Source organism: Grus americana, chromosome 6, assembly GCF_028858705.1.
Source record: "Grus americana isolate bGruAme1 chromosome 6, bGruAme1.mat, whole genome shotgun sequence".
NCBI classification, from domain to species: Eukaryota; Metazoa; Chordata; class Aves; order Gruiformes; family Gruidae; genus Grus; species Grus americana.
Window position 1 is genome coordinate 38,979,860 of NC_072857.1, and position 23,102 is coordinate 39,002,961.

The window sequence follows — 23,102 nt, forward strand, 5'->3', positions numbered from 1 at the left end:
ACTCAAAGCCTAGAGGAGATGAGCTGGGGGCTCTGCATGCAACAGGAACCAACGGGGTAACACTAGGAGAACACATCAAAAGAATTCCAGCCAATAAGTCAGCCTCATCAAGGGCACAACTGCAATGCCTCTATGCAAATGCACGGAGCATGGGGAATAAACAGGAGGAGCTGGAGATGTGTGTGTGCCTGCAAGGCTACGACCTTATTGGCATTACAGAGATGTCGTGGGATAGCTCCTATGACTGGAGTGTTGGGATGGAAGGGTACAGGCTCTTTAGGAAGGACCGGCAGGGCAGGTGAGGAGGGGGTGTTGCCCTCTATGTCAATGACCAGCTGGAGTGCATGGAGCTCCACCTGGGGATGGATGAGGAGCTGACCGAGAGCCTATGGGTCAGGATTAAAGGGAGGTCTGGGGCAGGGGACATCATAGTGGGGGTCTGCTACAGGCCACCTGACCAGGGGGATTGTGCAGATGCAGCCCTCTATAGGCAGACAGGAGCAGCCTCATGCTCACAAGTCCTGGTCCTTATGGGGGACTTCAACCACCCTGATATCTGTTGGAGGGACAACGCAGCTGAGCGCAAGCAATCCAGGAAGTTCCTGGAATGTGTCGATGACAGCTTTCTCCTCCAAGTGCAAGGTCCTGCATGTGGGTCGGCGCAATCCCAAGCACGGCTATAGGCTGGGCCGAGGAATGGATTGAAAGCAGCCCCGAGGAGAAGGACTTGGGGGTATTGATTGATGAGAGGCTCAACATGAGCTGGCAGTGTGTGCCTGCAGCCCAGAAAGCCAACCCTGTCCTGGGCTGCATCAAAAGGCGTGACCAGCAGGTCGAGGGAGGGGATCCTGCCCCTCTACTCTGCTCTGGTGAGACCCCACCTGGAGTACTGCGTCCAGCTCTGGGGGCCCCAGTACAGGAGAGACATGGAGCTGTTGGAGCGAGTCCAGAGGAGGGCCACGAAGCTGATCAGAGGGCTGGAGCACCTCTCCTATGAGGACAGGCTGAGAGAGCTGGGATTGTTCAGCCTGGAGAAAAGGCGGCTCCAGGGAGATCTAATTGCGGCTTACTGGTTTCTGAAGGGAGCCTACAGGAAAGATGGAGAGGGACTGTTTATCAGGGAGTGTAGTGACAGGACAAGGGGGAATGGGTTTAAGCTGAAGGAGGGTTGATTTAGATGAGATGTTAGAAAGAAATTCTTTACTGTTAGAGTGGTGAGGCCCTGGCACAGGTTGCCCAGAGAGGTTGTGGATGCCCCCTCCCTGGAAGTGTTTAAGACCAGGTTGGATGAGGCTTTGGGCAACGTGGTCTAGTGGAGGGTGTCCCTGCCCATGGCAGGGGGGTGGAACTAGATGGGCTTTGAGGTCCTTTCCAACCCAAACCGTTCTATGCTTCTATGATAAGATATGACTAAACAAACTATGAAACCTCTTATTGATCTGAGTTTGTATTTAGGGGGGGTGGTGTTCTGTTTTTTGTTTTGTTTTGTTTTTTTTCTTGTGATATTCCAGTTGGGTGGTTCATACTAAATACCATTGCCGTCTCCTCTGTCTTGACCTTTTGGCACTTTTATTCTTTTATTTTGGGAGGAAAAAAGTTACACAGACATAAATCTCTGATTTAACTTATCTTTGAGGAATTGTTTGTCCTCTTCTTGTTCACAGGCTGAAGGCACATTATGCATCGTATGAACCAGTACTGAAGCAGCTGACTGAAAAATACCAGACTACGCTGAGACAGAAAATGTTAACTAGCTTAGAGAGAGACAGAGCAGTTGGGCAGGTAAAACTCTTGTGAACATCACTTACAAAGTTGTAAGGAATGCTTTTGGGTTTTACTTTGGTAAATACACAGCATATTTCTGTTAAAGCAACTCACTTATGCACTAGTTTGAAGCAGAATATTTTTGTGAGTTTCACGTTATGTGGTGAAATTTTAATACTGAAAGTATGTGAAACTTAGTGCCACAAAGTAGTAGTTCACAATTTGCACTTGCTCAGTGCTCTGTGTGAGTCAGCAATGTGCTTTCAGTGTCAACAACTTGAGGAAAGCTGTAATATTCCCACAGATTCATATGCTTCCCTCTATGCCTGTAGAAATCTCTTATTTTAATTTTTTTTATTACTCTTTACTATTTTATTTTTTTCTAAATATATCCATGAATGACCTACTAGTTTAGGAAAAAATACATCAAGATATCAGACACAATTTTTCTATTATTCCACTCACAAGACAGGGTAGTATTTTATTTCTGTAATCTTTTCTGCTGTATAGGTTGGTATACATGATATTCTGCCCCCTTAGCAGAAAGCACAGACAGGATGGATGAAGAACAGGAAATTATCTTGCATGTGTTTAACAAATAGGTTCTTTCATCAAAAAAAGAAAGAGGGGGGGGAAAAAAAAGGAGGCCCCAAAACGCATTGCATTTTAGCAGTAGTATCAATTATATGTGGGTAACATGAAAGGAATTTACCATGCTTGCACTCTCTTCTAATAGTCCTCATCTCTTGTTTCCTCCATTCCTCTGCATCCAGTTTTTCTTAGGTCACCTGAGGGCTTACCTTTAAAAGTCTGAGGATTATATATTTGAAATTTCAATAAGTAAAAGAAAGTGTCCTAGGGAAAGGTTACTGTCAATGTACAGTTATGCTGAATCAAGAGTACAAAGCATGGGACAGTTCCAATGTTCTGAAATTTCAGGAACACATGTATGACCTATCCAGTTATGAACTCTAAGCATTCTGGAGTGATGACTTCTTTGTAACACAGAGCACCATATTTTGTTCCGTTTTCTTATGACAAAGCTGTATGTCATATTGTGCCATTAAGTTAGATCAGTGCAGTGATAGCAGTGGTTAAAAGCTGATGGTGCACTAAGATTCCTAGTATTCTGTATGTCTACATAGTTTTACTAGAGCTGTAAAAATATTTTGAGATATTCTGGATGGCTTGTATTTATTGCATTGCTTTACTGGGCCTTTCCAAAATCTCAGATTAGGAGTAATGTTTATAATTCAAAGGCAATAATCAGAAAAGTAAAAAATTATAGATGGAATTTATTACTTAAATAGGCATAAATGCTGTGTGTTGTGAACAGTTCAAAAGCAATGTTTTCATATTATCTCTTCTTGTTCTCTCCTCCTTTTAAAATTAGGTTACAGGTTTGCAAGCCACATTACAAAATTTAGAGTCTGGACGTGCTATTCAGATTCCTGTGACAAAAGGTAAAATGTTCCCATCACCAAGCTCAGACTGGTTATGGGGTTTTTGTTGTTGTGATGCATATAAAATCTGTTGTAACAGTAAATCAAAAATACTTGCACTATAAACACTTTTGTCAGCTGTCTTTGTGACAGAGCAGCAGTTTTATCATTTGAATATTTATTCTAAAATGTATCCACTAAGGACAATGAGACTGCTGATGGCAATATGGAATATGTGAGTAACTATGGAAGGACTTAGTCATAGAAATCTATTTTGTGTCTGATTTTGTTATTTTATCCATTAATACTCTATTTTTTAATGTGAGTGTTCTTTTTTAGCTCACTGTAAGAAGGTATATACGGTGGTCTGGAAACATTTTGAAAATGGTGTTATGAAATCCAGCCTCTTATTTTAGCATGTCTCACTTTTACAGGAGGTTCCTAAGGTTATATAGTACCTGCTGGAGTAATATCTTTATCTGCCTGGTACTGCACTCCTTCCCTGGTGTTTGGAATAAATGCATAATTATTAAATTATTTTTCCAAACTCCATCAGAAAAAACCCTAGCATCTCTAGTTTCCTAAGTAAATGAAACCTATGCTATCACATTCTTTGTAAGCATCCCTCCTGCTAAAATTTTTGAACCTATTTTCCAATTTCAGCTACATTTGATAGTGAGATAAGTCTCAAATAAACCAGGTTTCTAAAAGACTCCTGAAAATAGATGAGACAATGAAAAAGGGAAACAGTGAGCTCTACCCTCTTTGACAACGGAGTATTCACATGAGAAGGGGATGTTGCACCTGCCTTAGTCTTGAGCAGAACTCCAACCAGAGATTGGAGTTTGACATTAGAGAACCCTGAATTTCTCAGCCACCTAGATGACCAGGTATCAAGTACTATACAACTCCCAGATGCAGCATTTGTTGCACTTAGGACATTTTTTTTATATCTGTTTCTTTTGTTTTTCTCGCCAGTGTGTTTAAAACCCTAAACATCTTGTTGCACTGGTAATATACCCCAGGTAAAAAGCCAGTGAGTTACCCTAGCCTTTGACAATCAAGCTTCGTTGGTTCCCACATTCATGGAGTTACTTTCATTGTATAAAATTCCTGTAGAAAAGGCAAGGCTGAGAAGAATAGTAGCCACACAAACTTTTTTGGCTTCTCTTTGGATTTGTAGTTGAGTGAAGAGGCTAGCAAGCATTCACCTGACTGATAAGATGGCTTATTTACTATTAAAGCAGACATTTCTGCTACTGTCCAGATCTTTGCTGCTGCCAGCCTATTATGAGCATAGCATGTCATATTTAATTTTTTCCTTCAAATTCTATCTAATGTAGGTTGAAGCAGTTGGTCTCCTAAATTGTCATGAATTGCTACGAGTACTGGATTGAGATCTAATTGTCTGAAAGATGCCCCTCATCCTACTCAGGTCTTAGTTTCTGTGCAGCAGCGGGAGGCTTCTATAGCTGAGGGGTCCCTTGGAGCACACCCTACTCCTTTTGTAAACTACTGTTTGGTTAAAAGCATAGCTGCTTTCCTTTCTGGGAGAACCTGGAATGGTTCTGTAGTCTTACTCAGTATAAACTAAGCTATGATTTTATTTTGTATGCAAGCAAATTACTGCTAATAATTTCTGTAAATATAGACTTTAGGTGTGTTAATGTGGTGGAATACTGAAGTACTGGCAGCAAGCCTCTTCAGTGTTCACAGTATCTTTCTGGTTTTGAATTCTGATGCCTTTTTCTGTATGAATTAGTATCGTACTCCTCAGCAAGGCACATTTCAGGCTCCCAAAACACCTTTCTGTGGCTGTATGTACCGGGTATCCTCTGCTGTAGTCTCTAAATCTTGTTACAACTAAAAGTACAAACCTCTGCCCCACTAAAGAGCACAGTGCTCATTTTCATCCTACTGCAGACAGGGAGGTAGAGAATGGGCTTTTTATTTTATGTTAGTTTAGGGCATATAGCATTCAACTTCTCATTATACTCTGGCTTGAGGATATATAGTATAGGTTCTTCCCCCATGTTAGTGTTTTATAGTATAGATGCCCCATCTGTCTCTTTTTCATATTACACATACTTTCATTTGTTGTTTGAGTGATTCTAAAAACCACTCTTTGGCTGTTCACAGTACTTGTTTATTCTCCAAAAATCTTGAGAGCACTTTATAATACCAAAAAGTGACAAGCAGGAGAGCACTTCAATAATAATAATATAAAAAAAAAAAAGTCACTTTGTCTCCAACACAAATTAAGCTCATCAGCCACCTACGTGCTTATACAGTCCTTAATTTGCTTCATACCTTGTGTATCATAAATTAAGCGGTATTTCAGTTCATTTTTTCCCTAGTTCTTTGTCCGCTAATACTGCATAATTTTTATTGCCCTCTGTAGGTTGTACTCATGTCTCAGTGGGTGATACTGTCTCTTATTCAGATACGTTCTGCATCCTCTTGAAAGATGGTCATGTTCTGTTGCCTTTTGAATTCTTATTCATGAGACAGTAAAAATGAAACCTGGAGAAGCAAGCAATGCATAGGTACTGGGGAAATGCTTGCTGTGTTTTTCTCTAAGTTCTTAGTTTGGAAGGAACCAGTGCTATTGGACTTGCGAATCTCTGCTGTAAGGAGACCTGCAGCTGCATTTTTTTCAGGGCTGACTTTTATGCACTAGTACATTGGTACATTTTAGTTAAAAGGTAATGAACGTTCAGACTGGCAAGTTATAATTTGCCAGGGTAAGATGCCTTTTCTGGCCAACCGTCTGCTTTCACTGCAGCGCAGACCATGAAGGAGCAGGAATGACTGTTCCTGGCAGCAGGAGATTGCCCATCACTGCTCCTGATCCTGCTTCTGTCCCACAGCCTGACTTGACTGCAGAACCTCTGGAATACCAGCTTTGTTTAGAGGGCACTAAGAGTGGCTTTTAATTAGCTTTGGGTTTGCTGAAGTGTTTGAGGTTTTGAATAGTGGCAATGAGGTCCTGCATATCCAATCCAGTGGGGTGGTTTTTTTTGAGTGAGTCATATAGTGCGTAATGAAGAACAAAGGGAAGCTTTGTAGTATTCACAACGAGTTTGCATTGTATATTTGTGTCTGGTGACTAGATAGGAAAAAAACCCCAACCAAACGGTAGTTAATGCTAATTTTAGGACACTATTCTGGGCTTATTACTCTGGCATTTGATGTAGCAGCTTTCAGCCTGATGCATTTCAAACAACTGAAGAGGATAGCATCCACAATACAGAATGTATAGTATATTTACTAGGGTTTTTTGCTGTCCCACGGCCAGACTGCTGTTTAGCTTTGCAAACAGTGCTTTGTACACAAATCCTTGAAGAGAAAGTTTTCTTTAAGTGTCTTAAAAACCTAAACTTATAATAATTTTTTTTCCTGTTTGCTTACCTTGCTTGTTTAAAGTTGATATGACAGACACTTAATAGTTGGACAGGAACTAGTTAACAGTTACTAGGATTAGGACTTGGTTGTTTTGTAGACTGTTTCTTTGTCCTTGCTATGGTCACTCAGAAGCCAGCTCTGAAAGAAAAGTTGTCATTTGAGCTCAGATTATTTTTAAAAAGGATTGGATGTTTTGTGTAAGATTTGTATTAAAGACTGGTTTTGGTTTTATTTTAACTCTAGTCCTCCCTGATGGGTAGCAAGCTCGTACATAGAGGGATCTAATTATCAAAGAGAAATAACTTTTTTTTTTTTATTTAGGTTATTGGTGTATATTAACAGAGCACTTGAACCCTTACTTATGGATCAAGACACATTGTTAAGTGGTGCTCTGAAAAAAGACCACTTTTGCCTGAAGGAATTAAGCAGTGTTGATTGTGGCTTGCTTATAAACCTAAGTGAATGCTGCTATAACAGCTGGTTCTAAAAACATAAAACTGTTACTTGCTCGGTACATTTCTTGTATTTTCTAAAAACAACAGCTGCTTATTTATTACCCAATTATATTCAAAAGTTGAACTCAATGAGTTTCTTTACTCATGGTTGAATTAACTCATTGCTAAGCCTGTTAACTGTGCTTTTCCTTTCCTTGATCTGATGTAATTGCTGTTAGAAGGTCACGCAAAAAGAAATTTAAAATGCACCAGTTGAAGTATTTAAACCTGGTTGTCCCCATTCCATCTACAACGCAATCAGAATAGCAAATCTGTAAACGCAAGCTGTTGACATCTTAATGCAATCGCAACAGTTCTTTAGAATTTGTTCTTTTTTAATGGTTACTGACTTTTTAAGCCCTTCAACTGTCATAACTCTGTTGGTTTATGTGTATTTCAAAAGCACCAACAAACCAAATGCTCCATGAGCAGTGTGCTAGTGGGTAGCAGTTACTGAGTGTGTAGAAAGTGTTTGACATATAAACCAATTTTGCAGTATATGGTTCCTCAGAAAAAGTTATTATTCAGGATATCTGTGACAGTAGCTTTAACTTTTAAAGCAGTGAGAATACAGACACTTTTTTTAGACCAGGCACAGTCTTTTTATCAGTTACAGTTTTACTCTGATTGGGTGTACAGAAAGGTTTTGTTTGCTTGATTTGCCTTTTTTTTTTTCCCTCAGGAGTGGAGAGGGTAGTTTTTTCCCCTTTAAGTTAGAAAGTTTGCATTTTGGTGTCGAGGTCTTAAAACTATTTTACAAGAGCAAACATTTAGAAATGCGTAAAGTACATTTGTTCCAGTCAGGATTTTAGCTGTATAATGTATTTTTTCAATCTGAGACTTTTTCAAAGAACTGGAGGGATGTAAGTGCCCAAATCCTCTTGGAATTCAGTATTCCATTCTTTTTCCTGTAGACCCATGTACATCCTGCAAAAAGACGCAGGGGACCCCAAGGGACTGTATTCAGATGCGTGAGCTGCCAATACAAAGACTGTCAGAATAGTATCCTTTCTGCCAGATCATGGCAGACGCATTGTACAACAGTCCACGTGTGCTATACTGTTCCTCGTCTTCCTTTCAGCCTGATCTGATGACTTACAGCTATGCTACCTGCTTAGGATTTTCTTCGAGTTACCTATTCATAAGGAATTCCTTGTTTGATAGGTGGTCTGGGAGAAAGTGCAGGGAAGCAAAAGGGGATGCAGGCTGTAAATCAGAATGATGCATTGGTGGTAGATATTGGGTAGTATGCAGTGAGGTGATGTTTCTTCTGGCTCTGAGGGGAAGAGAAGAATTGCATCTATTTTACTGTGACTTTCTCCTGTACCGCAAGATTCAAAATTGCTGCATTTTGGTGGCAAAATCTAGGGTACCGTTAGGTAAGCTGAAATAGATCATACCGAACTAATTCGTGGAGCAGAGTTATATGTAGTCTTGGAATACTTGATATGGATGGCACAGTAAGCTGAATATCTTTTTATTTGAAGTGGTGTTTCTTTTAGACTTTCACACGTCTAGCTAGTATTCAGTAGAGAGACATCCTCCAGAAGAGTAAGTAAAAAATGCATTCTGATTTATATTTTTGTTGGTTTTATTTTATAGCAGGCCAGGAATGTCAAAGGAAGAAAGGGTTGGAAGGTCCCACCCAGAAAGCTCTTCAGGAAGCCAGGCAGCAAAAAGTTCTTGATGCTAAAAGCTCTTCATATGATCCAGTCAAAGATGCAGAGAAGACAGGCAAGAGATATCCAAAGGTATGCAGCATTCTTTGCAGTTGCTCAGTATAATCCAAAGTACACTTTAAACTTTTACTAAGCTGTGGTGAGAAACACTTGTCCAATATGGACTCAAGGTCGTCTGTCACGTAGTGACAAATGCTTAGTAAAAGTCAATAGGACAGGTAGGTAAGAGGGTATTTATTTTTAATATGAATTTCTATTGCAACTAATTTTTCAGGGAATAATAGGAACTTTGATTAGTTGAAGCTAGCAACCTGCTTTTCAAGAGTCTGATGTAATCACCAGTGCAGAGGAAGAGCACTGGTTACAAATGCTTGTTGCTCTGTTGTGTTTCTTTTTTAACTGGAGAAATCCTGACCTGTTCTGTAGTGCTTGCACACTTTTCAAACATTTCAACCTGTTTCAGCTGGGTCTAAATGGTATAACATCTGGGAGACTGAGGGCAATAAATTGGTGATTTCTTAGTATCCATGAAAGTTTCTGAACTTGAGTATACCAAAGGTGTGTTGCTGTTCTACTTTGGAAGTTGTGCAAAATCAAAATTAATTCCTGATTGAGGTTTTTTTTACTGTTGAAAGGTATTTGTTTACTTTTTCTACTTGATTTATTTATTCAGGTTGCATTTTGGGACTATATAACAGTGCTTTTTATTTTTCTAAATCAAGGTAAACATTCTAATATCTAAAATTTCTTGAGCTCTTGAAAGTGTTACACTGGCCTATTTTTGTTTGAGAACGACAGAGTTTAAACTCTGTTATTAGGAAAAAAAAGCTTTAGTTTACATTGATGTAGTTGGAATCAGCTTCAGTCTTTCCTTTTGCTGTCTCCACAAGAATACGGCTGTGGTGATTTATTTTTTTTGGTATGTTTCTATGTGGTTTCGTAAAGGCATTTCTTCTGTCTGACACTGGTGGTGCACCTCTCCTCTGACAAACATACCATTTTATTTCTGTTTTTATCCCTTTTCATTTTCCTGAACCTCCAAATAATAAAAAAAAAATAAATCTATATTGTGTTGCTTTCTGAAACTGCTCACCACATATTGGAAATAATTCTCTGTACTGTCTCCCCACCTATTACTATCTGAGTATTACTAAGGTACTTGCCAGTCAGTCCATCTCCACTTCCCCTGCTTTTCATTCAGTGATTAGAAACTTCCATCCTAGACTCTTAGAGGTATCTCTTCTTTTCATTGACTTGTGAACAGATGAGTATTTCTTTGCTTATGAAACTTTATTTTTTGTTCCTGTTTCTACTGAAGTCATCAGTATTTTTATAGTAAACTTCAGTGGAGTTACGTTTCACCCCCCGAATATATAAGCTCTACACAGGTAGTATGCCTGTCTGGCTCTTTCTTGTTCTTTGAAATTCATGAGCACTGTTAGTTGACTGGTTCTGGCAAGCATCTGTGTTTCTGCAGATCTTATGTTTCCCAAATGAGTCCTAGCAGAGGCCCTAATGTCTTTATTTAATCAATGGATTATAAAACTGGAGTAGCTCCAGAAATAAGACATCAGAAAATATGGGAGTGTTTGAATGTACCAGATTTCACCGTGGCTAAGCAATAATGTAAAACTTCAGGTGTGAGATTAACATCTTTTCCAACAATGGAACAATACCGTTTTTCCACTTCAAATTTCCTGGATTTATTATTTCTAAATATTTCCTTTCCTCTAACAAAAAATACTACCTTAGATACTGGATGTGAATTGTCTTATTTTTTTAGGCTGTTAAAATAAATGGAAGAAGGAATGATAAGTCTGTGGAGGGTGAAGGGGTGAGTTAAAATTGTGTTTAAAACAAAGATACTCCAGAACTGTCCTGTGCTGCACATTTATTGAACTAAAGTTTTAATCTAAGTTATTTTTTTAAAATAGTGCATTCTTACTCAACAGTTTAGTTGTCTAAGTATTTATTCTAGTCAAAAGGATTAGGCATAAATGAGTGCCTTGCCTTCTTTAGATCGTTTTATGTGGTATTTGGAATCAAACTTCTGTGTGGTGCCTCATCTCCTCTGACCTATATCAAAAGATCTTTCATATTCTGCTGTGTTTTGTGTGACATATATTCTTTCTTACAATGATTCAAGATGGCAATGTCTTTATTGAAGAGTGTACCATAAATAATAGTTTCGTTCTCATTTACAATAATGAAAATAACACTTTAAATGTGTTTTTTGGGGGGTAAAATTGTCTTACGCATACTTAGAGTAAGGCTACACTTGATTTAAGTTGTCTTTATACCAGAAAGGAAGTAAGAGTCAGAGCATAAATTGGTCAGTTTTGTGGAGTTCAGGTGAGGAGTATATAGAAGAAATAAAGGCAATTAGAAATAATGTATTCAAATAATGCATTTATGACAAAATAGAGAAAAAGAAAACAAAGTATGGGCAATCTGGGTAAAATTCACTATCAGATACTGTTTAGTTTTTTTTCAATAAATGTAAGGGAATATTTCAAGCTTACAAAAATTCAGAGTGAACAGTTTATCCAATTTTAAAATTTGGGCATTTGGATTGTATCACATTCAGTAAAAAGCAAATATATTGTCATGGAATTGTATCCTTGAGACAGAATTATAAATGTTTGTATTAACTGTACTGTTTCATAGGAGTGAACTATGGTGATGAAAATGATTTAAAATCTTTTCTGTGACTTGTAGCTAAATAGTGATCTAACAAATGCCTGTGCTTACTTTTAAGTAGATGCAAATATGACTCATAGCTGAGCTAGAACATTTACTTCAAGGACAGACATATATTGTGTTATTGTAATATCCTGTAAAAGCTGACACGTAATTGAAAACCTAAGGTCCCTTTGATATGAAGTTTATCACTGAAACAGTGAAAAAACAACTGGAATTTTTCCGAGAGAAGGTGTTCTGATTTTAAAATCTTTGTTACGAGGCTCAATTAAATTATACAGTAACAGGCAATTAGGCTAAACTGTTTACATATCTAGCCCTTAATAAGCCAGTATCAATAGCGTAAATATTCTGAGATTAAGAATGTGCATAGAGTACTGCTTTAAACATTTAAAGTAATTAAAATGCATTCACAGGTCATTAAAATTGTAGAGAACCTTTGATAATGTGATTTTCATTATCCTGTTGAAATATACTTTTTGTATTTTTATATTTTTATTCTCTCAGGTTCCTTACAGAGTACATTCTATGTTTGCTTTTATTATTTATTAACAGGATGATTGCAGTTCCTTTGTTCGGTAAATTCTATTTCCACATATAATGTATTACAATGCAATTTAGCTTTCCTAAGTTTTGTTTGGTGTAAAACTTTATCAAAAGGTGCATTGGTATATTTAAAAAGAAAAAGACAAAAGTAAAATCCAATGATCGTGCAAACATAATAGTTTTGGGGATTTAATAAGAACTTGGGTTGGAATATCACACATACGTGTATAAAACCCAAATTCCTACTCAGTTCTATGCAAGAAAGCGTACAAAATTTAGAAGAACTACTGGTTTTGTGCTCTCAAACAGAAGGGAAGCTAAAACCAAATGATTACTTAATCAGATTATTGAGCTTGACTATAAATGAGCACTGGCATATTGGGATAGAATTGGGAAGATGAGGTCCCAAAATAGTTAGGAAGGGTCGTTAAATGAAATAGGCAATCATTCTGTGTTTGCAGTGAGGTTATGAAGAAAGCACTGATTAGATATTCAGTAGAGAGACGATGACTGACAGGTAATACTGGGAACACTTATTTCTACAGTCCTTCACTGGTATAGTAAAACTCGAGACAGATAGCTAAGAAAATTAATACCAGTTACAAAGATATAAGATCGCAGTCTAGAGGAGGGAAAAGAAAATACAATGTCTGTATTTCAAATGAGCTAAAAAGAAAAAGCTAAAATTATAGTCTAGACAGTGTAACTTAAATTACCAAAGGAATTTGTAATGAATAAATGAAATTTTATTGAACATGGGGAAGAAACCAGGAAAAGAAGTAACAGTGAAAATGGATTTGCAAGGAAAAAATGCATCTATAGCAGGGTGAGAGGTCTCATGGATAGAGCAGCAGTAAATGTATCTTATTATTAAGATATAAAAGCTCTTATGTTTTTACTGAGGCTTTGGACGCTGTCTCACAGTTCATTCCTGTTAGCAGCTGTGGAAATCTGGCCTGATGAAAACTTTCCTACATTAATGGAAAACAGTTTGGAAACATGCAGATATATTGAATAGGCTTTTGCTGGGATAAGTTGTCATTAATGATCTGGAAAATGGAACAGAAAATATGCTGACTAAACTTGCAGACCAAGTGATCTGGGTTTGGAGGGGGTGGAACAGCAAGTGCAGCTGAGGACAGGAGTACATTCAAAACTTGACTTATTGGAGAATTGATCTAAAGAAATAACATGCAATGTAAGAAAAGGTATAAAACTCTGCCTTTAAAAAAAAATCGAATGTACAAATACAGAACAAGAAAAGAAACGGTTGATCAAATACCTTTTATTTAGAATAGGCTCTATTATAAACAAGCTTAGCTACATTCACCAATACCGTGATATTGCAGAATAGCTGAACACGATACTACAGCGTAAACCAGGAATATTTTATGGAGGATGTGGAATGTTCCTCTTGCTTTGTTCAGTTGGCATGTAGCTTTGGCTAGAGTGTTCTCTTCAGTTTGATCACAGCTGTTCAGGAGACAAGCAGAGCATCTGAGAGAGCAATAAGGATGATTAGAAGGCTATGAAACATAACTGTCAAAGAAAAGGTGAAAAGTGAAATCGCGTAGTCTACAGAAAAGAACACTACGGGGAGAGAGGATACATCCTTAAAAATCTAAGAGAATTAAAAAAAAAAAAAAACAACCATGAAACAAAACCAACCTGTTAGAACAAGAAGTAGTAAAGTAGAAATCCAATAAGAAAGATTCAGATTACATGTTAAATAAAATTCATGGCAGTAAATATTGTGAAGCCCTGAAACAGATTGCCTAGGGAGTTTGTGTTACTGGAATAGGAGAGACATTCTGAGGAATGAAATAGGTGCAAAGTTCCCTTGAGAAAGGGGATGTACTGATTGACCAGCAGAGGATTTGTCTAGCTGTCATCGTTATTTTGATTTTCTCCCAAAAAATTGTAATTAAGGGAAGAAACTTTCTGCCTTGCACTAAAATAGCAGACCACTTCTAACTTTCTATTAAAACAACATCAAAAGAAGTTTTTATCATTCCCGTTAGACGTGATGGCTGGGGAAAGGGGAAAGATTCACATGGGTGCCTGCAGACAGGAAAGCTTTCAGAAGATATGCCAGCCAGCAAATGCACATTTGTGAACTGATGAGCGTGACTGTAGCTCTAGAACAGGTACAGCATGTGCAGCTTCTTGTCCAGTGGGACTGTCATCAGATACGCAGTGGGAGCTGGTGTTACGGCCATGGTAGTGGGCATTAAGCAGCAAAGAATATGTACCTTTAGAATATGATGCCTCTTCTACTTATGAAATCAATGTTCTGTGACTTAAATGTTAAGAATATGGTCCAAGATTAACTGGATGTAAGCTCAAAAGTGTTCTAGAGTTGATTTTGATGGAATTTAATTTAAAAGAATTACATACTTGGTTAGGAAATACTTTTTTTTTAAAAAAACCCCTATGTTAGACTTGAAAATGGTAACACCCCCCCTCTTTTTAGATGAAATCCATGCTTTTGTTTTAATTTCTCTATGATACTTTATATGTAATAGATGATGTGACGATGGCTTTAGTTTTAGGCTTTCCCTAAACATGTGTTTTTAAATGATAGACCTATATGGAGAAAATAAGAACACATTTAAGAATGTTAGCTATAAATAAAGCTGTATATAAAAAAAAAAAAATCACATCTGTAAGAAAAAAGACAACATAGATACAATTTTCCATCCATAATTGCAGCTTTGTTAAATCAAGACACCCAAAGCCATGCATTTTTAAAAAAAAATGTTTGGTATTTGAAGCCCTTAGTCCTTGATAACATCACTGTAAAGAGCATCCAAAGGGTTTTGGTGTGCTAAAGAACATTGCTTATTTTGAGTCATTACATGCTGCTAAGAATAATAAAATAACAGGCCCCCAAGACTGAAAACAAATATGGAAGAATGTTGAAAAGTAAGATGCATTTGATCCTAATTCTAATTGTAGATATACTTAGCATATTAATCTATCTCTTTCTGTAGCTGAGTGTAAATAGTGACAGATTTTAGAATAATAGCTTGTCTTCTGTGAGACTGTGAATCTCACTCTTGCTATAATCATTTGCAAAAACTGCTGATAATAAAATTGCTAATTTTTTATATGCAAATGCTTTGATTTTCTAGATGAGGGACCTTCTGAAATTATATTTAATTTAAGAAAAAAAACATTTGAATGTTGCTGAGAAAGTCTAAAAAAATTAAAGACTAAATATAAAATATATAAAGACTTCAAAATGCTTATTATTTTTTATTTTTATTGATGGCTGCTGCTGTTGCTATCTTCCTCAGGTCAGGCAGCCCTGCCAGATGGGGGAGAGTTGGGAATTGTGTGGTACAGAAGGGTTTCTTCTGTCCCACAGGAATTCCTGCAGTACTTTCCCTCATTCACTTTGGGCTCTAGGATAGAATTTGACTCGGCATGACAACAGAACGAGAGCCTCCATACAAAGCACCTGGCAGCAGGTGGCGGGACGATGTTTGTACAGCCATCAGTAATGTCAGCTTTGTTTGGCATTTGAAACCTTAATTGAGTAATTTCATTAACTCTGGAATAATGCTTTGTTTTCCCTTTACTTAAAGTGTGAAGACCTTGAAATTTCTCTTGGAAATGGTTTGGGAATTTTGGAGGGCTTAAGGAGGAGAATGGTTCAGTCGTGCTTGTTCCTTCCCTAACAAATGCATACAGTGCTTACAGCACATTTTTTGAAACGTGCTCAGGTGAAATACCACCAAATGGGATTCTGCTGGTACAACTTCCCCCTGTAACTGTGCATTCGTAATGCTTTTCTGAACGTTTAGCTTTTGCCAAGGTGCCTGTTCTTTTAAAGGAAAGAGAAATCACTCAGTGTCATTAGAATGCACCGCACAAGACATAGTAGTGCACCATTGCTTGGGTACCTTGGTTACGATGTTACTGATGCAAAGTTCATTACACTTGAAAAATGTTGATTTGTTTTTAAGAAGGGATTTTCGTGTGTGTGAGGGGAAAAACTATATTCCACAGAAGTCTGTTTCCAATTATAATTCTTCTGTTATTTAAGGTTTGGTTCATAATAAAAAAATGTATAGTGCAAGAGGTGGGAAGAGTTATGTAATTTTGGAACCCTACATACATAGCTTTAGTTTCCAATACAACAAAACAATGATGTGGTTCGGTATTTTTGAGTATTGATAAACATATAAAATGTTAACTAGTTAATTGTAATTGATATACAATTGCAAGTCAAAATATTCAGAATGGTAAATGTATTTGAACTGGGGGAATAATCACCACTGTATTTTTAAAGAAATATTCTTCCAAAAGACGCATTTGCAATATGAAATCCAGCAGTTACCTTACACTGGTATTCAGGGTGTGGTTAAAATGAAGGGCAATATGTGAACTACTGCATGATATACTTATGCACAAAAAAGTAGATTGAATGAGACCAAAGTTAACAATACTAATTGTTCTTTTGTTTTTCCATTTTAATGTAGTTCAGCTTAAATTATTCATGCATAAAACGATCCCTTTCAAATTACTGAAATGTGATTGAAATATGAAATGAGCACTCAGACCCCTAAAATCCAAAAGGAAGGGCTCAGGTGCTCACTAACTGTGCTATTTATATTTTAAATTAACTATTCTATACTAAGTTATGGATTTTGGTGTTTCAATCTTTTTTCCAATATTTAAACAAAGCCTTTGCATATGTAAACATCACTTTAAGGAAAATGAAATTCAACATTAGCATTTAGTTTTCATGGTAACGAATGTCTCTAACATACTGTAAGTACTCTGGCAGGAACATGTGCTGCTCATCATGTTCAGGGTTGTTTGTATATCCAAACAATACTTCTGGGAGTGGAAAGTAAAGTCTTCATTGCATTCAAACAAAAACAATTAAATGAAATAAAATGCTAGGGCTGTATTCCAAACAGCTTATGAATTAATAATCAGACTATTTCCTCCAGAAAATGTGATTATTTTTTCATTGTGTTACATACTATGAAGATAATGTTAATGGGTCACAGGGCTTTTCATAGTTGGATTTCCAGTTCAAATCTAGGCCTGACAGGTTTGATCATGACTAAAACTAGTTGCTGTATAACCATGGATTTGTTGATCTCACCTGCTCTTACATGCAGTAAGCAGAGGGAAATCTCTGTCAGCATGGAGACTGAGTAAATTTATAGTCTCCTCAGTCTTCAGGAGAAACATGACTGGGATGGAGAGCAGCTATCGTTGGTCTTTGTGTTGTCTGAGACCCTTTGAGGTTGCTGCCTTCCACCCCCATTCATACTTTCTTTGTCCTTAACCCCAGCTCATCTTATACAGATCACTGAATGGTTGTCAAGTGGTAACACCTGCACTCCTGCCAGTAAAGGTTAGCTTCCCTGGGGAAAGGTTCCTTGCTGAAGGATTTCTGCTGGAAGCTAACCTGTGATGGTGTACGTACAGGTGGGGGTTTTATGCCAGTGGGACAGAAATAATTTCAGAGTGATGTTTAGACAGTAAAGGTGGATCAAATCTGTGGCTGCTAAATGCAAGCACTTGTGTAAAGCACAACTGTTAACAGCGTACACTCTACGGCAGGAAACAGTTTCGTGGACACATTAAGAATGTTTTCATATTATATTGCAAAAGTATTTTTATATTAGTGCAGTCTAATGTCTTACTACAGAGTTTGGCCATGATCTCTGAGTCTTGTCTTTGGGAGGGAAAAAGCACAATGTATTTATTTTTTTGGTTTTTTGGTACTCAAGTGGTTTCACATCTCATCTAAAAGAATGCTTTTTTCCTGTTTCCTTCCAGTCCTCCCTTCTCTCTAACAGCTACCCTTCACTTTCCTACTTCTATTCGCCTTGTAAATACTCTAAATTCTTTCAACTAAGGTGCTGAATTAGTTATTTACACAAGTTTGACAGTCTAGTGCAGAATTCTGTTACTCAAAACAGGCCAAAACATGCTGAAGTGATTGCAATATTGTATACTTTGTAACATTTTTCTGTGTTTTTGTTTGCAAGTTTTTAATCATCTTGTGTATATACAGTTGAGATAATGGCTACATATATTGTAAATTAGCCAAAGCAGATCAGCCAATCAGACATTTAATTTAGCACACATTTGAGGCTGCTTTTACTTTTGCAGGAATACTTCACTCATGGTAGAAAGCAAACCTGCCCGATGTTTCCGTAGCACCTGTAAAGAAATTGTTCTCTTGAAGCAATACAGCAAAAACTGAGTTTGTTCTGATTTAAATCTGTTGAGCAATTTTCACAAATTTTATAGGTTAAAAAATAATAGAACAAATAAACAGGAAAAAATCTCTGGACAAAGTGTCTTTATTTAGTCATGTGTACCAGCGGTATTTGTTAATGTGAGAATTCTTTGTGTACACTGCATTTCCACACTTCTATGTATACTGATTATTATTTTAATTTTGTTTCGAATACTTAGCTCTCATAGATAATTTAGGAACAATGCATGTCACTGTGACATTGGTCTCAGCTGTTTATATATGTTTTTCATGCCCGTAGCCTAAGAAAATGGCCATAAAAGGATGTTTGTAATACTATCACAAGTCTCCTGCACACTTCATGCAAAAATTGTTGCTATGCTATATGGTGTATGTGCCCTTGGACCCAGCAGATAAAATAATCGGAAAGAGCAGCACACATCCGTGTTAATGTAAGAGTTAAGGAAAATACCCCAATTGTGTGTTTCCATGTAGATCACAGCATTGATTAATGTGAAGATATTGTCCTTGGTTTTGCATTATTACAAATAAGAAAAATAGTAATGAAGGTAGATAGCTCCTATTTAATTTCTTTAATTTTAAAGATTATCCTTCGGGTGGGGGGGAAATCGTCATTTTGAGTGGTGTACTTGGAATTTTTGGTACACAGTCAGTTGTTCAATGTTTGGACAAAACCAATCATTTTAGTAATTTGAAAGATGTTCTATTGAGTTCCAGGATATCAGGCTTTGGCAGCTTTTTCTTCTGCTGCTCCTGCTCTCTGACTAAACGTTCCCTGTTCTGATCTTATGTCTCCAGCTTCTCTTCTAACAGTTCATGGCCAACTTTTCCCTGCTGCCAAAGCTTTGAACAGCCAGTGTATATAGACTTAATCTCAGAAATCTACACAGATTAAAATAGTTTTGGAAATAACAATGAAGAAGAGCTGGGAAAGCTTTCTTGGCACTATTGTTTATTTATAGAGTTTTATTTTAATGGAAGACAGCCTATTATGTACAAATTAGGTATTTTAGAAACTGGGTAAACATAAAAAGAATGAGAGGGAAAGTCTGACCAATTTGGAACAGATTTAAGGTCAATTGGATACGTCCTGTGTTGTATCTATAACTACTGCATTCTTTCTAAAAAACACAACCAAACTAATATACTCGTATGTATGCTTAACCTTGGTGCTAATTGAACTGATTTTTGGTCTGAGAATCATAGCAAGGAGCTCTTTACAATCTGTGTTTAGTTTATTTCCATTTTTGTCAGGATACACACAGAGGAGGCTTCCAGCCACCATCTGGTAATCTGTACGAGTAGACAGGCTCAGCGACAGTAAAACAGGCTGTACGTGCCAAAGCTGTGGTTAGGAGCTAAAACATGCCAACACCTGAGCAGGAGACTCTTCTTATCCAGCTATATCAGCTACTCAGCGATGCTTTAGCTTGTCGTAAATTTTTTATACCTTTTGAAACAATTCTTTTCTGTTTCTTTAGCATAAAAAGTTTATTTTCATAAATAATTTATGAATGTCAGGAAGGCTTTTAAATTGGAGACTTTGGAGCTATAAATATTGTTCCTAATATTACAAATCCTGGTTTTATTACTTTTTAAAATCTTTTTATTAATTGAATTCATCAATCATGAATTTTGTCAGAAGTTACTGTACTAAAAGTAATGAGAGAAAACAAGAAAAGGGTAACCTTTTTGTTTCTCTTGCCAGCCAAATGTATTTGAATATCATTTCAGTATGTCATTGGATTGTTCTAGTCAATATATTAATGACACATGTGAGATTTAGTTTTACTAGCGCTATCTTTTTGGTGAGTCTGCATCAACTCTAATTTGGTTATTTTTAGCTGCACAAGTATGTGTCTATGTTTTATGAATGAGACATTGATCTACTTGTAGTTTACATCATCTTAATTACTTTAGCTGCATACCCAATACATGTAAGCCATTAACCAATGGTTTTCAAGGTTTTCAGGTTTTCTTCTCAAAATAATGTCTACGTGTTTATCCACAATTAGTATCTGAAGCTCTGCAAAGGTGTTTAGGTTCCCTGTCATAGAAGTTAGTAGGAGTAGATGCCTAATGCTTTTGAGAATTTAAGGTTTATATGCTGAGATTGGGTTGATATTATTGTCTAATAAATTTTCTTAGGCATGCTAAAGAGAGTTAAATATGTGGCTTCCGTTTAAAGTCAGCTGTCATTATATCATGTTGCACTGTGAAGGATCATTTTCTGGTAATCTAGTATCTTAATAATCAATTAAACAGATCTAATGGCTTGTTGCCACTGACAAGGTTCCAATTCTCTGCCTCTGTTTTCTTTTCTCCCTTCCCCATGCATTCTTTGCAGAGAAGAATCAGGTTTTTCTGGTGGTGGTGGTTTTCTGCCAGTTTACTTAGGTGAAGAGGATCCCCGTGGGACCAAAGTAATGCTACTCAGTGCAAGGGAAGGTGAACCTGTGTTAGCATGTGTGAGGGTACAGGATCATCTCTGTGGCTGCTAGATTAGTATGTTACATGAAATCTCATTTTTGCTTCCTGTTTGCTGGATAGTAGGTGAGAGTTTCTGGGGGCGGTTTCAAGTTTGTGATGATTCTCACAGAATCCAGTCTTTCTACATCTGGGACAGAATTCTGAAGTTGTTGAGGAATGTGTAAGCTAATTGAACCAATGGTGAGAGTTCGTCTAGTTGTAAAGAGGACTTTCTACCTGCATGTTTCTTCAGTGGTTTTCTTCTGAATGTTCCATGTTTAAGACTTCTGTCTCGTCCTGTTCAGACAATACAGCGAGGCATGCCTTGTTTGGGGATTTTTGGTTTGAGAAAGCTGAGATTCTAGTGTGATGATAAAGACTGCTGTATGAATCATTGATTGTTACCTTTCTATCGAAGTGTGCATACCAGCTATAATTATGGAGACCCTGTATAGCAGTGCAAAAAACTTGGTTATATAGTGAGACCTTCTGTTCAGTGTCTTTTCTATAGACATTGGAACTGGTGCTCTCAGCTGGTACTTCAGAGGCTGCTTCTGGTGGTTGTTTCCACACCACCACGCCCCCCCGCCCCAGACAAATATCCAGGTAACTCTGTGCTGGTTTATCCCCATGTCCTTTATGCAGTATTATAACTTAACATTTTTAAGCCTTAAATTAAAAAGAGAAAAATCTGACATTTTTAAGTGTTACTCTTGAATTTCTGTGATGATAGCAATTTATCTTCTGCTTTGTTCTTTACATTCTTTTTAGATTCTGAGTTAAAGGAAATTTTTGGAGAGAATGTACTCAACAGTTTGATAGAAGACTCCAAAAAATGCGATTAAGGTGGTATTAAGGTCGCGGGCACACAAAAATAGTGTGAGTTTGTATTAGCAGTAAAACCTTGGATGAAAAAGTCCCACATAGCTTAATTTAGATGTGGAAATGTGGAGTTAGGATCTTGCTTCTCAAACATGTTTGCCACCTGTTTCAATTATGCTCTTATAGCATGTTTTTTCCTTCTTTTCATGAAAACGTGGTCATATGCAGTAGAAAGTTTTTCCCATAGAAGTTGTCATCACTGTGTATACTAGCCATTACTATGTCAATAGTGAAATACTTCAAGAATCAAGTTGAACTTTCCCTTCATTAGAAGGAAAAGAGTACTATGAACTGACTCAAAAGATGAGGCATCAAAAAAAAAATTCTCTATAGGGTCCCCTCAGTGCAGTAATGTGTCTGACTTTCAGCAGGAGACTTGGCACCAATGAAGGAACCAGAAGTATTTTAGACTTGCTGGTCTTCCTGGATGGTGTATGGGTAACTGAATGTAGAGTAGGCGTTTGTGTAAGATATTTCTTAATTTAAAAATGTGTTTTCTTTTAAATGTTTTTATTCTGAATAAATAAGATAGTGTTTTAAGAAGCTATTGGTCTGAAGATGATCCTGGGAGAACAAAATCAGAGATGCTGTAATCTTTTTATTGAAATTCATCACCTGTATATCTTTAAGGTTTTTTCAACTCCAGAAAAAGAACAAGTATGCATTTAATTCGGGAATGATAGAAATTGAGAGAGGAATGGTGTTTAATATGTTTTAGTAAGCATTACTTTATGTAGTTGAACTGCAATCCTGAATGTGTCCTTTGTTTTCCTCTATAGCACAAAAAAAAATATCTCTATCATAGCTAAAAAATTGCCAGTGTGATTCCAGTAAATTTCTGAGTCTGATCTGGAGGCAGAGTATTGCAGACTTTTTCATCAGTTAGAGTTGGAGACTTTATTAGGATTTCCTTCAGGGCAAATACATAGGGGGGCCAGAGGTACAGATTATGGCTGAAACATTACAGGCCTTTTATCTGATCTGCAGCAATGGCTGTGATCACATAGAAAAGATTTTAAAAAAACATATTAAATACCTTTAGTAACTGCAGTTCCTTTGAGTAGAAATTGTGTTGGTTTTTTCCAGTTTTACTGTGTGAAAGCTCTTGCCAAACATTGCCTTCAGTGCCTGCAGATTGAAAGCAGAAGCACAATAAAAATGAAACTGTTTAAGGTGTTGGTGTGACAGCTAAGGGTAGATATAAAAGATAAAAGACTAAAAGGACAGTTGAGGAAGACAAGGCAGCTCTGAGCTAGATGACTGGATCTTTGGGAAGGTGAAATATAAACGCAATTTGCAACGTAATGCAGAAATTAATGTAAGCTTGGGGAAGCATAGAGGAGAACAGGTGATTGTGAATCTTTTGTTGCAGACGAAAAGTGAGCTGTAACAATTCCATGTTTGCTTGAATACCATCCAGTGGAAGTTTGCAATCATGCACTCTAGATCAGAAATGAGAAACTGAAGGTGA

General features: G+C 37.1%; 1 protein-coding gene across 1 annotated transcript in view; it reads left to right on the forward strand.

Moving 5' to 3' along the window:
• Positions 1-23,102, forward strand: part of SPAG16 (sperm associated antigen 16) — a 407,293-nt gene that overhangs the window by 24,295 nt on the left and 359,896 nt on the right. Inside the window, 3 exon segments of the mRNA XM_054830796.1 lie at positions 1,665-1,782; positions 3,158-3,227; positions 8,708-8,856. Coding sequence (XP_054686771.1) covers positions 1,665-1,782; positions 3,158-3,227; positions 8,708-8,856 — 337 coding nt within the window.